The sequence below is a fragment of the Phocoena phocoena genome, chromosome 5 (assembly GCF_963924675.1).
Source record: "Phocoena phocoena chromosome 5, mPhoPho1.1, whole genome shotgun sequence".
NCBI classification, from domain to species: Eukaryota; Metazoa; Chordata; class Mammalia; order Artiodactyla; family Phocoenidae; genus Phocoena; species Phocoena phocoena.
In genome coordinates this window covers 42,071,890-42,085,486 of record NC_089223.1, presented here as the reverse complement: position 1 = coordinate 42,085,486, position 13,597 = coordinate 42,071,890, and the positions used below count along the sequence as shown (strand labels likewise).

Sequence of the window (13,597 nt, the reverse complement as noted above, 5' to 3'; positions counted from 1 at the left end):
GTGCTCTAGGTGCACTTTGATAAGTGAAAGTGGGTAGAAAGACAGGAAGCAAATCTCATTAGTTAAAATTTCTAAGTAAACTACATAAAAATAATGACATATATAGGTTTGAAATTGAGTGACTTGGTACTGTGTCAATTCAGCTAAGCCAGAAATATGTTCCCAGATTTTCCTTCTCTGTGTGGTTCTGAGTTTGGCCTTGCCACAAGAGAAATCTGCATAAGACCTGAAATGCCAAAGTGAATAGCAGCCATATTTATACTCCAGACGTCGGCACAAGACCAAGCACAGTTGGAGCTCATGCACATTTTTGTTGATCTGCTGCCTCACCTTGGTGGTGAAGGGCAGCATTCAGGCTTGTGGTTCCTTTAGCTCCAGCCAGATTGCTCCTTTGGCATCTGCACATTCCGAGCCAGGTACACGTAAAAGATGTCAGCTTATCCTGCAAGCCACCCATATGGCCAAGGTTGGCAACCATGAAAGACACAGATTCAAAAGTTTGTCTTCTTGGGTTCTGGCTTGCCAGTTTGTTCTCTTGTGTCCATTCTGTTCTTGTTGCCCTTACTTCATGTCCGTCTTTCCTTCCCAACCTAGTACTTTAATTCAACACGCATTTCTTATCTTACAGTCTCTGCAGGTCAGGAATCTGGGAGTTGTTTATCTGGCTCCTCTGGCTCATGGATTCTCGCTGGGCTTTGACCAAGTATTGGCTAAGGTTACAGTCTCATCTGGAGGCTCAAGTGAAGGAGGATCTACTTCCAAGCTCACTCCTGCCGTTGTTGGCAGGATTCAGTTCATCACAGGTTGAGGGACTGGGGGCCTCATTTCCTCATTGGCTGTTGGCTAGAAGGCATCTTTGAAACTGACTACCAGAGCCTTTCAAAAGGCAAAAGACCTTCCAAGCATCTTAAGCATGTGCTGTACACACCCTCACTTTTAAGAAAATAGAACTTCTAAGAATCATTATTTCCACAGCATCTTCACAGAAAAGATTTGTGAGTGTAGCTTTTGCCTAATGGAGTGGATCATGAATTTATACATTGGAAATTCACAACGTTTTTAAAAGAAATGTATCAGCTTGCAATGGAGAGAGAGACAAATTTTAAAAAGGCATCTCTACCACCTAACATTTACAGGCAGGAAACAGGCTAAGAAGTCTACTCAGTTGCAAATACCAGCCATATCTTATAGAAAAAACAAACAAACAAAAAGGCTAACTCAGAGGCAGAACCCAGATTCTCCATGGTGGGGCCAAGAGCTGCAGAGAACAACTCACAGGGAGTAGGACTGAGCCGTGAGCAGTGAAATGGTAACACGAGTCACACCAAATTTCAGAATTCTATGGACCGGTGCTGCTTTGTGCCTCTCATCTTCTCCCTCTCAGAATGCAAGAATCCGTTGTGGTTATCCACTGGTCGTCTCGCCATTCAGTGTTGTGAGTGTGGTGACAGATGACTTGTTAACTAAGTTTACAGGCTTTCTGACCTAAAAGAATGTATCCAAGGAATTACACCCGAGGAGTCTTTATCCACACCTGAATTGAACTTAGATGACAAGATCCCGGACCTTGACCCTGAGTCTGATGTAATGAGATGATATTTTTAGGGAGACTCCTGAGAGGGAATGAATTTATTTTGCATATGGCAATAATGTAAGTATTCTGTGGACAGAAAGTGGGTTGTGGCAGTTTTAAAACTTGCTTGCAAATTCTTTGAAACTCTCTTCATTGAGAAATGGAGCCTATGTTCCCTCCCCACAAATCTGGGTGGGCTTGTGCTTCTACCCACAGAGTATGGCAGAAGCGAAGTGATGTGATTCCAAGGCTGGTTCATAAAGTTTAGTTCAGCTTCTCCATGTTGGCTGAAATACTTGCTCTTGAAGTCCCAAGCCACCATGAAAGGAGTCTGACTACTTTAACGATGCCATAATGTGAGGAATTCAAACCATGTTGAGAACACGTGTGGGCACACTGAACAGCAGTCCTAGTCCTTGAGTCGTCCCAGCCCAGGCTCCAGATACATGAGTGAACAAGGCTTCAGGTGATTCTAGCTCCCAGCCGCTGAGTCACCCCAGTCTTTGAATCTTTCCACCTGATGCCCCAGATTCTGTGGTGCAGAGACAAGCCATCTTTGCCATGTGCTGTCTGAATTCCTGACCCACAGAATCCCGAAGAATAAAATGGTGCTCCAAGCAACTAAGTTGTGGGTTAATTTGTTATATTGTTATAGCAACTGGATCTAAGCTATATAAAACCAGCACAGCTAAATTGAGAATGAAAGGCATATTTGAGGCCAATATTTAGCTTTGAAGGCAGTCAATAGTCAGTGTGTTTATAATTATTTTAGAATCTTGTGTGTATGAGATAATGGATGCAAATGCTCCTAGTACAATACCTGGCAATAAAAAAAAAACAAGGATTTATTATTATACCAAAAAGAAACAGATGTATTTCCAAATGATTATTATCAATGACCTACAAGTAATAATATTCTGGCCCAGTGTTCCAAAGCTTTATCTGTACCATCTCTAAGTTATAGGTGAATAAAGATGTGGTTTGTTATTCAATGTCACACAAACCTGGACAGAGCAAGAATTCAAACCCATAATTTTTGACTCCAAGTCTTACTTTTCACCACTACATTCTCCTCCCTCCAGACATTTTAATAGCGAACATATTAGGAAACTACCATCATGAAAAGTTGGCCCTGCAGAGAAGAGGCTCAAGAATGAAAAATTAACTTTGCACCCAGAAAAGACAGATTAGGAATGACTTAATGATTAGGAATATGATGGGTCTGTATATAGGGGGATAATTTTCTGTATTTTCTAAGAATATATATATATGTACATATACATATATATCCTTAATTTATAAAAAGTTAAAACTTAGAAACTTAGGTGAGCAGTGAACTCTTAATAAAGCACTTCATTTTGGTGAGGGTTAACTCTTCATCACATGCATTAAAATTTGATTAACCATCTTTACTTCATGATTTAAAAGGAAAAGAAAAGATTGATACTGGATTTAATTGGTACAATTGTGCATACAGATACCAATGATACATAAGGTCCAGGACTAAACGGTTATTAAGGCCCCTTTAATTTTAATAGAGATAGTAACAGTAGCTCCCATCTATGCAGCATTGATTATTTCATTGAAATTGGCAAAGGACTGTCTAGGTATCAATTTACTCCCCAAAACAGGCGCCTAAAGTAGGTATTATCTTACTGTGCTTTTTCTACAGGTGAGAAAGCTAGTACTCAAAAAAGTGATGTCATTTTTCCAAAGTCACCCAGCTACAAAATAGGAATGGGATTGTATTAATGGTTCAGTCTCTCATTTCTCCATCTTTATAAAGTACTCCAAAGTAAACACAATAAAATCACATGTGGAGATTATATATTGACATGGCCAGTCATAGCCAAAATAAACTTGTAGAACCCTAAGTTGGTTTTTATTTGTATATATGTAAGTCTTTTTTGAATTACAACTATTCATCACCTTTGAGAATATCATTGCTAGTATAACTGTACAGTTCTAATATCCACCCAATACATAAATTCCCTACATTCATAGGTGGGTAATTTAAAAATATATACATGGAAAAACATACAGTGCTTACAAACCAAATTCAAATAAAAATCTTTAAAAAATCTTAGAAATTCATTAAGCGGGTTATGTTGATCCTATTAAAAATGGTTCTTCTATGTACAATACATAAACTTTAAAAATACTACTACAGGAAACAAAAATTCTTTGGTTCAGCAAAAGGATTCTAAATGTGGAAATCTAATTTGTTAAGGATGCACCTTCCTGGGTTGGGCCTCACTTATCTGGTTTAACACTTCAGAAGCAGACAGATGACTCTCTGAATGCTGAAAATATGGGTGGATGTGGATAGCGATGCTTTTCCTATAGAACATTAGCATATGAAAGTATAACCAGAAGCTTGCATAATGCAGGAACTTTGACGTTATTTTTACTCTGCCAGATCAAAAAGATAAAAAGAAAATCTGTTTCCCATCCATTTGGGAAGGAGGGTGGGAGAATGATGATGATCGGTACATAAAACATTCCACTAGTAAAGTTCTTAGGTTACTGGTGTCCAATGCTATTGAAACAAATCTATTTGTTATTTGGAAGACTGCAGGGAGGAGCCAGGAGGGGGACAGATGCTGGATGTCCCTTTTACCGTCCCATCACTTCTCTAGTGGCTTGCCTGCCTTAACAATCTAAAATTATAGACACTCCCATGACTCAAATGTCTCCTTAAAGTTATTAATGCAGCAGTGATTAGGCGTGCATCAATATTTGCCAATGGGATTTCCATTAAAAATTAACTGTGGTTATTTCTATACTCTTGGTTTATTAATAGCAACAATCACAGAACTGGCCAAAATATCTCAGAGTTTCAAAGAGTCAGCATTTATACCTTTTAGAATTTTTTCTCCTCCATATGTAATGGGAAGGAAAAGCCCTCACAATGTAGTTCCTGCGTGTTTTCTAATTTGATTGTGAAAATATTTAATATATAAGATAAAACCTTTCCAAAGGCCCATCAATTAACCACACATTATAACCATTTTTAACAAGACTTTTGAAAAGTCTCTGAGGTATCACAGCTGGTCACAGGAGAATAAAAATATTTTTTGCTTTGTTTATTGTTTCTAAGTTCCCCCATAGAATATAATTACCTGGCTGGATTCATTAACTCATCTGTGTTAGAAAGTGGTACCAATGACTAACACTCAAATTTGCCTTTCCCCAGACTAGGTTCAGAAGCCTATCAATATATTTCTAGGTTGCACACAGGTGAAAATCAAGAACTTCTGTTGACTACCAAGTTTACCGCAAGCCATGACTTCAAGATGCCATAATGCTTACGTGGGATTGTTGAGAACGGGGGAAATCTTCCAAAATTCACCCTTGTTCTTCCTTCGATTTGAATGACTTAGTTGCTCAAGGGCAAGACACTTTTTAAACCTTACTAGGACTCAAAGGAGACAAATATGATTGGGATGGAGCAACAGATTGCAGAGAAAATGATGTCCCTTTGACAAAAATGGTTCTGACTTTGAAGAGGGGAATAGGATAGCCTTCAACATTTGAGAAAAGCAAAGAACAGAACACACGAATAATTCACAACATCTAAATGAGACATTATCATTCAGAACCACCTCCGCACCTACTATTTCCCACCCCCAGCTCATGGGCAGGGATTTCTTTTCTCTAATGGTCTTCTAAAAGATAGTATAATACTCTGAAGAGAAATAATCAGTGTTGGATTGTTGGTCCTTATAGTCCTTTTGTGTATGTAGGGCAGTAATCATCTTTTCTTCTGTCAGAAGTCTTTATCCCAGCCTGACAGCTCATCAGGAGGCACCCCCTTCTCGGGAGGATACTTGTCAAAGTAGCTGTGATCCGTGGGTCCACTTAGCTAGTAGAGAAAGGATGAAACCAAAGGTGAGGATAACGTTGACGAAGCATGCTAGAACATATGGGGAATGCTTTCTGTATCTGAACACTGATTTTCTACTGCAACCACCTGTAATGTACATATAAGGAAAAGATAACCAGTTATCATTTTTGAGTCACACTCTCAGTCCCATGAGATCTCCCCTTTAGAACAAATGGATCGGGTCCCAGAATTACATGCAGTAGGAGCTACCTGGCTTAAGGAGTTATTTCTGAAAGAAAAGGTGACAGAAATGATGTCTCTTTTTTTTTTTCAAATTGGAAAATATTTTAAAAGGAAATATTAAAAATATCAAAATTTGCCAGAATCCTTCTTCCACTTTATAATAAAGTTTCTCACTGATCTTGAATTTTTATAGGGTTAATTGACCCATATAAATTCTCCAGAATGTCAAACAAAGGGACAATTCAAAATACTAGTGACCTTGTTGAAAGAGTGAAATGACTCTGGTATTAAATTACTTTGCAAATCAAGTGGTTTCCAATTCTTTGCTTTCAAACAATCTTCATTAGTACCTAATTGAATTATCAACTGATAGATCACTAAAAATACTATTTATGATCCATCATAATGAGTTTTTTGGGGGATAAGGAGACTACTCAGAAGGTGCTCAAAGTGACATCGCTATTATAAAATCCTCCACTCTCATTTACTTATTTATGTGAACATAATTCTTAGCACTTTCATCTACAGAAAAATAATTTTAAAAAGAAATAGAATTGATGTGGAATCTGATCCCATTTTTTAGTAAATAATATTCATCCACAAGTACATTAATAATTTCTTTTCAAAACATTTTCGTTTAATAATTATTTAAAAATTTATAATATATGTATGTTGTTTGATACTGCATGCTACAAAAATGTAATTATAACTGAATCCAGAAGAAATATTTGTGTTGCCAGAGAAATTTTTATCCTCAGAAAAATTTTTAATTTTATAAAAACTAAAATTGAAAGGCACTTAAAGAATGATTAATAGAAGACCATCCAGTATAAAAATCTTTTACATTATGGTGAAATTTTATAGAGAAAATCTAATGGAAACATGAAAATAGGAGTTTAGAGAGAAAAAGTAGTCATGTAATATTTCTATTTTTTAAATGGCTGATGGGTTTCATACCTCAATGGCATTTAGATTACACTAGATATATTTAAAGGGGCAAAGTAAGAGTAATGTTTTACTGTAAAATGTCAATATTTACAACTCGAAATTACATTTTCCACAATGACTTAGACGAGTAATGAAAAAATTCAGATGTCAATCTAAAAAGGTACAAAGAAAGACAAAAATCCTCAAAATTCCTTTACAGAGAACACAACATAACATTTGTAGGGTGTTGACTAGATTATTCCTGAGCCATCCCCCTCCCTCCCCGACTTAGCAGATGTTCTGCTTTCTCTGGAGCTGTGCTGTCCAACCAGCAATGGGGACTGAGCACTGGAAATATAGCTAGTCAGAACTGAGACGGCTGAAAGTGGAAAAACCACTTGGGATTTTTGAAAATTTAGTATGAAAAAAATAAATGTAACATCTTTATTAATATATTAATATTCTGTGTTTGTTACATGTTGAAATAATATTTTAATGTATTATGATAATTAAAATTAATTTCACCCATTTCTTTTTACCTTTTTTGATACGGCTACTGGAAAATTTTAAATTACATATAGGTTCATATTATATTTTTAGAACCATCTGTCAGCCTGACCAACACTGGCTACCTTGGGATTTAGATTTACATGTAATCCATTATTAAGAGCTGAGCTAAGGTCCACTGAATACGTAATACTATTTAGACCATATAGTCACAATTGCAAAGACATTTTCACTTAAATTTAAAAACTGTTAGAATTTTTTTAATCTATTCTACACACACACACACACACACACACACACACACACACACTAAAACCTGTTTACAAAAACAAATACTTGGAAAAAAATCAAGAGAGTAATATAGTAGATGCCATACCTCTCTTTGTAAAGGTGATGGAAGGTTCCTTGCTTTCAGTCCTTCCCAATTAAAACCATTTAACCACCTGAGAAATCAGAAAAGTACAGAGAAATATTACTTATCTGATAAACTATTAGCATGTCAAGTCATCTGTCCACCCATTTTGTTGCCTGCTCCCTGCCTGCAACAGTATAGCTGCAAGTGATCAGAGGAAAATACCAACCATGCCCACACGCATGTGTGTCTCTCACATTAAATCCATGCCCACTACCCTCAGGGGGGCCTTTAATGCTGCCCAGCAGTCAGTCTAGGTTTCCCTGTTGTTCCCCTCATCACACTCCCTTAGACTCATAATCCATACTTCGTCCTCTCTCCTCAAACTTTCAGACCTCCTATCCATCTTCCCTCCCAAATGATGGCCTGATTTCCTATTTCACTAAGAAACCAGGAGCAGAAAAGAGAACTTCTACAATTTTCCACCAGCAAACCTTCCTGTGTAGGCACATCTGTGTGTTCCCTTTCTCTACTGCACCATGAATGAACTGCCCTTGCTTCTCACTAAGGTCAGCTCCTCTGCTGTGTATTTGATCTTGTAGACATTCTCTATTCAGACATGCTCCTTAAATTCTCCTCTCTCCTGAATCTTTAACATCGTCTCTCCTCGGGCATTCGAATCAGTATGGAAACATTTAAATTCTTCCAACCACAAAGCAATCTCCCTTGACCCGAACTCCCCTCCAACTCTCATTCCATTTCTCTCTTCCCATTGGAGGAAAACTTGAAAGAGTAAACTAATCACTGTATCAACTGCGGACAAAAAAAACTGTTGCCTGCCGCTCCAGTAAACACTAAATGTTGCCTGCCCTGAAGCCGTCAGCCATTGCAGCCACCTGATGGGGGATTCAGGATGGAGGAAAACTGAATACTGGCCCTAGATAGTTAAGATGCATATCTAAGGGGTAATTTCAAGGATCCCAAACTCTTACATCTTCCCATATATAGAAAAGCAGTAAAATCGTTGACTTGAGATGTCTTCTATTTGTGATTAGCGGTAAATTTTTTTCTTTTTAAAATTGAAGTATAGTTGCTGTACAGCAGTATGTAAGTTACAGGTGTACAATATAGTGATGCACAATTTTTAAAACTTATACTCCATTTATAGTTATTACAAAATATTGGCTATATTTCCTGTGTTGTACAATATATCCTCGTAGCTCATTCTATACCTAATAGTTTTACCTCTTACTCCCCAACCCCTATATGGCCCTTCCCCACTTCAGCAGTAATCTTCCAATGTTGTACTACATGGTTTTGTTTTTAAAGCAAAAACTCTTATATATCCTGATTCCTCCTTTACCTCTTTGCAGCAGTTCCTCAGAGCTGAGAGGTTGTCTCCTGGGATATAGTCCTCAGTAAGGTCTCCAAATAAAACATAACTTGCAACTTTTAGGTTGTGTGTTTTTCTTCAGTCGACACTACCCATTTTCTCCTGGGCACACCACAATCAGGCTTCACCCTCTCCACTCCAGCGAATTCCCTCAATTCTCAGTTTTCATCTTACTCTTAGCACAGCTCATCACTCACACTTCCCAAAACACTTTCTTCACTTGGCGCCAGAGACATGCCCTTGTCCTGGCTTTCTTCCTACCATCTTGGGTGCTTTCTCTCATTTTCCATTGCTATTTCCATAGGAAGTTGGCATGCTCTGGGGCTCAGTCCTTGGACCTCTTCTTCTTCCAACTACTCCCACTTTCTAGGAAATCTCATTCAGTCTTGTGGCTTTAAATAGCATGTATAAACTGATTACTCCCAAACTGCTATTTCCACCACCACCCTGCCCCCCTCCACACACACACCACACACACACACACACACACACACACACACACACACACACTGCTTAACAGGCTGCTAGCTACAAGTGCTATTCACCATCTCCCCACTGGATGTCTAACGGGCATCTAGCTGTATCAGGTCCACATTGAAGCTCCAAATTTTCTGCAACGAACTTCCCTCAACTCTTCCAGTTGCTCAAACCAAAGACTTTGGAGTTATCCTTTCTCTCACATCCTATCTCACTCCATATGTAAATCTAGTCTGTTACGTTCAAAATACGTTGGTACTCAGAACCTGGCCAATACTCAACACCTCTACTCTACCAGCATGGGCCAAGCCACAGTTATTTCTTGCCTGTATTAGTATAATAACATCCTAACGGGTCCTCCTGCTTTTGTCCATGGGAAACAGCCCAGCAAGGGTGATCATTTAAAATGCAAGTAATTTGGAGGAATTGTTTCCTCCAACATTTTAAGTTTGGAGGAAAACTTGAAAGAGTAATCTAATCACTGTATCAACTGCAGACAAAAAAACCTGTTGCCTGCCACTCCAGTAAACACTAAATGTTGCCTGCCTGAAACCATTAGCCATTGCAGCCTTTGTTCACATCATGCCTTTGTTCAAAACTGTCCAATGCTTCCAATTTCACTCAGTGTAAAAGGCAAAGTCTTTACCATGTCTTTATTAAAACCCACAGGCCTTATCACCCTTTCCACCACCACCCTTCCCCCACCCTGCCACTGCCCTACCTTTCTCTTTCTCTCTCTCTTTGCTCCTTTGTCTCCTCAACATTCTTCCAACAAGCATGGGATGTTCCCACTTCAAGACCTTTGCACTTGAGCCCCTGTAGCTGAATTGTCCTTTCTCCAGATTTCCACATGGTCTGTCTCCTCAACACCATCAGGTATTTTCTCGAAGGTCATCTTCTTAGAGAGGCCTTCGTTGGCCATCCAGTCTAACATGGCAACCCCTCCCCAACCCCACCCCCATGTACTTCCCATCCTCCTTCCATACTTTATTTTCTCTCCTTATAAGTTACTGCCTTCTAATATACCTACTATACACTTAATTATTTTCTTTATTTTCTTTCTCTCCAACTAGAATGCAAGCTCCATGAGAGTAGGGGTTTTTGTCTGTTTCCTTTCCTTCTGTGTCCCTAACACTTGCAACAGTACTTGACACAAAACAGGGGCTCCAATAAGTGTCTGCTGAATAACTGAATGACTCTACAAGAGAACACCCTTACATAGGACCTCTAACTATCATGTCTTACAGTAACACACTGCCATGGTGGTGATGCTACTGGTGAAATGTATAGAAGAGGCTCCAAGATAAAAAGTATTTTACAGTTATCTGTAATGAGAGGAGGCTGATGGCCAGATGAAGTTCTTTCATTTATTGCTTCCAAACTATTAATCTAAAAGGAAGGACTGATCTGGTCTTTAGGATACGTATCAGGCTTGGTGAGCTGGAAATGCAACACCAGAAATGAGGAGGACTTGCTCCTATCAGACAGAAACAATGTACTGTGTCTCTCAGAATCTTATAAAGAACCTGGAATAATACTGCTTAAATCCACTGATCTTTTCTATTGGGACACTGAGGTCAGGTCTGCCAGCCAACAAAAATTTATGGAAAGTCAACTTGGTCCCAGGCATCAAAAACAACAAAGACCCTGCTTTCAAGATATTTTTATTTTGGCAGGAGGTGACAAGTAATCAAACAAAAAAGTAAACAATACGAACATTTACATTAATTTCATATACTAATACGTACTAGGAAGATAAAAGAGAATAAAACGGTGGATGATGACTGGGATACGGATGGCTTGGGAGGTGCTGCTTTTAGCTAGGGTGCTATCTGAAGAAGTGATATTTGAATTGAGGCCAGAATGAAGAGAAGGGAGAAGCCATGGGAAGATTTGTGGCAATGACCTTCTGAATGGAAGAAAGTGATAGGAATGAGCTGAAGTGTGGTGGGTGGAGGGGAAACGAGAGAAAAATATAATATCTGAGAACCAGCCAGAGGCCAGATCTTATAGGGTCTTGTAGAACACAACAAGGAGTCAAGATTTTATGCTTATCGGGAAGCCAGTAGAAAGTTGTAAGGAAGTGATGCAATCTAAATATGTTTTCAGAAGACGATTCTGGCTGCTATGTGAAGAATGACCGCAGGGGGGGCGCGATAGGTCCAGGTGGTGGTGGGAGGTATCAGAATGAAGGCTGGGAGATTTTGGGAGGCCCTCGTATTCATCGGTCTGTCAACCGTATCCGAAGTTACCCTTTTCTACCTTTTTCAATCTCCTCCCTCTCATGGAGTTGGTTTTGGGTCACTCCTTGACTGGATTTCTCATTCCAAGTCTAAGCTTAGCAAGAGAAAAAGTACTAAAAACAGAGAGGGCGGGCTCTTAGTACATTCCATTTCAGATGCCATTCTTAACCCAAAGTGCCATTTTGGTCTACACTGTTGAGTCTCTAAGCAAAGAGTGAGAGTCAGACAGCAATCGTATGACTTCCCTTGTCCTTGCTGCAAAACCACAGAAGTCCTCTCCATGATCCACCCATCACCTTCTTTGCACAGACCGAGGCTCCATTTTTAGGGATTTCTAGACACACAGTTCTGTGGATTCTTTTCTTTTGCCACCGATGACTGACACAATTCCTTTTCACATATTTTACAATGCTCTCTACCCAGATGCTACTCCATAAATATTAATAAAAATCATTACTGTTACTCTACTGAATCAAAGAGCCTATGCATTTCTTGCTGAGTACTTGTTACAATTTGACTTATGGCAATATTTACTTAATGTGAGTGGTTATTCACTTAACACCTGGCCTTTTTGACACTAACCACATTTTAAGTAATCCAAGTGCCAGCATGCAGTCGTGTGTGAAAAATATTCACTAAAGAAATATTAGCAGCAACTGTACATAAATTGCTTCTTCATTTTTAGAAGAGTAGTAGCTATTCTTGAGAGTAAAATTCTAGAGACTGGAAATATTAAAGGTAACATTAAGAGACCTGAAACAAATTACTCCTCTACCTAGCAGGAAAGACTTAATTGTACCCTACAACTATATTATCCCGCTTTTCAGAGAGGTGTTGGGAGACATGATTGGTACCTAGTTTATAAGTTAACTTACAAATAGGAGAGGGAGGAACTCTATTTTTAAGAAAGATGATTTAACACAGACTGGACAAACATAAAAATATGCCACGTTTAACCGTATTGTTGTTAAATACAAAATTGAAGTAAATGGCTCTCCAAGGAAAAAAGATGTTTTACTTTAGAGAGGAGTGGGAAAATCTGATGGCAAATTTTAGAAAGAATGTTTTTTTTAAAAAACATTACAAGAATATACTGGGTAGTGAAGCTATATGTGCCTTGGAGACTTACGGAAGGTTATAGAACACTCCTATTGGAAAGCAAAGAGAGTTCTATTTTTCAGACCCCCGTGCCCCATCTTTGTATGCTAAGAAGCACTATGAAAATCAGATGAAATAATGTTTTTGATCTCCCTGAGCTCACCGGAAGGCACTGTGTAAATTTGGTACATCTTATTAGTGAACTCTGCCCTACACACAGCAGCTTCAGCTGTATGCTTCAGCTACTTGGCAAAGAACACCCTGTCTGTTAAGAAGAGTGGGCAAATTAATCCCTATGGGGAAGGAAATTCAAAATTCTTCATTACCATGCTGAAGTGAGAAAATCCTTTAGCATGAATCTACATGTACATCTAATCACAATTTGACAGCTATATTTAAATGAGCCTCAGGTAAATAAGAGGTAAGAGATAAAACGGGAACCTGTTAACAATTATATCACTTCTATTTCCCAACTACCCCAGAGCAAACATGAAGATGCTTCTTTAATGAGATAAAAGAGGAAATACATTGGAAGGGGGGACTTTAACTGACTGGACACTTGTTTGTTCAATATGAATGGTGTGTTTATGTGTCATTTTATCATGAGAAAAGAAACTGTGATAACAGCACATAGGAAGAGAGATAAATTGGAATCTAAGACAAATAATGAGCTTTACACTAAAGACAATCCAAAAGATGACAAAGAACAATAAAATACGTATTTTGATGTCTATAAAATCCACAGATATGTCTGTCTCCATTTCCTCCTCCCTCCCTGCTTCCCCATCCCCATCCTGATATATCCTTATGGCAGAGCCCGATATGAATTTACAATGTTGAATACATGGCTTTATTTCAAGAAAGTTCATGAATAGATAGAGCAGGGCTGGCAGCTTGGGGATTTTTTTTTTTTTTTTGAGCTGCATCACTTCTGTTCAGAAAAATGAATAGTGTTTCT

The 13,597-nt window shown here is 38.5% G+C and overlaps 1 protein-coding gene across 2 annotated transcripts in view; it reads right to left on the bottom strand.

Moving 5' to 3' along the window:
- Positions 1–5,342: 5,342 nt before the first annotated feature.
- Positions 5,343–13,597, bottom strand: part of PRKG2 (protein kinase cGMP-dependent 2) — an 84,694-nt gene continuing 76,439 nt past the window's right edge. For both annotated transcript variants that reach the window (XM_065877320.1, XM_065877321.1), the window contains exons 17-18: positions 7,453–7,519; positions 5,343–5,438 (exon numbers count right to left, since the gene is read on the bottom strand). In XM_065877320.1, the coding sequence (XP_065733392.1) occupies positions 5,343–5,438; positions 7,453–7,519 (163 nt within the window). The remainder of the gene's footprint in view (positions 5,439–7,452; positions 7,520–13,597) is intronic.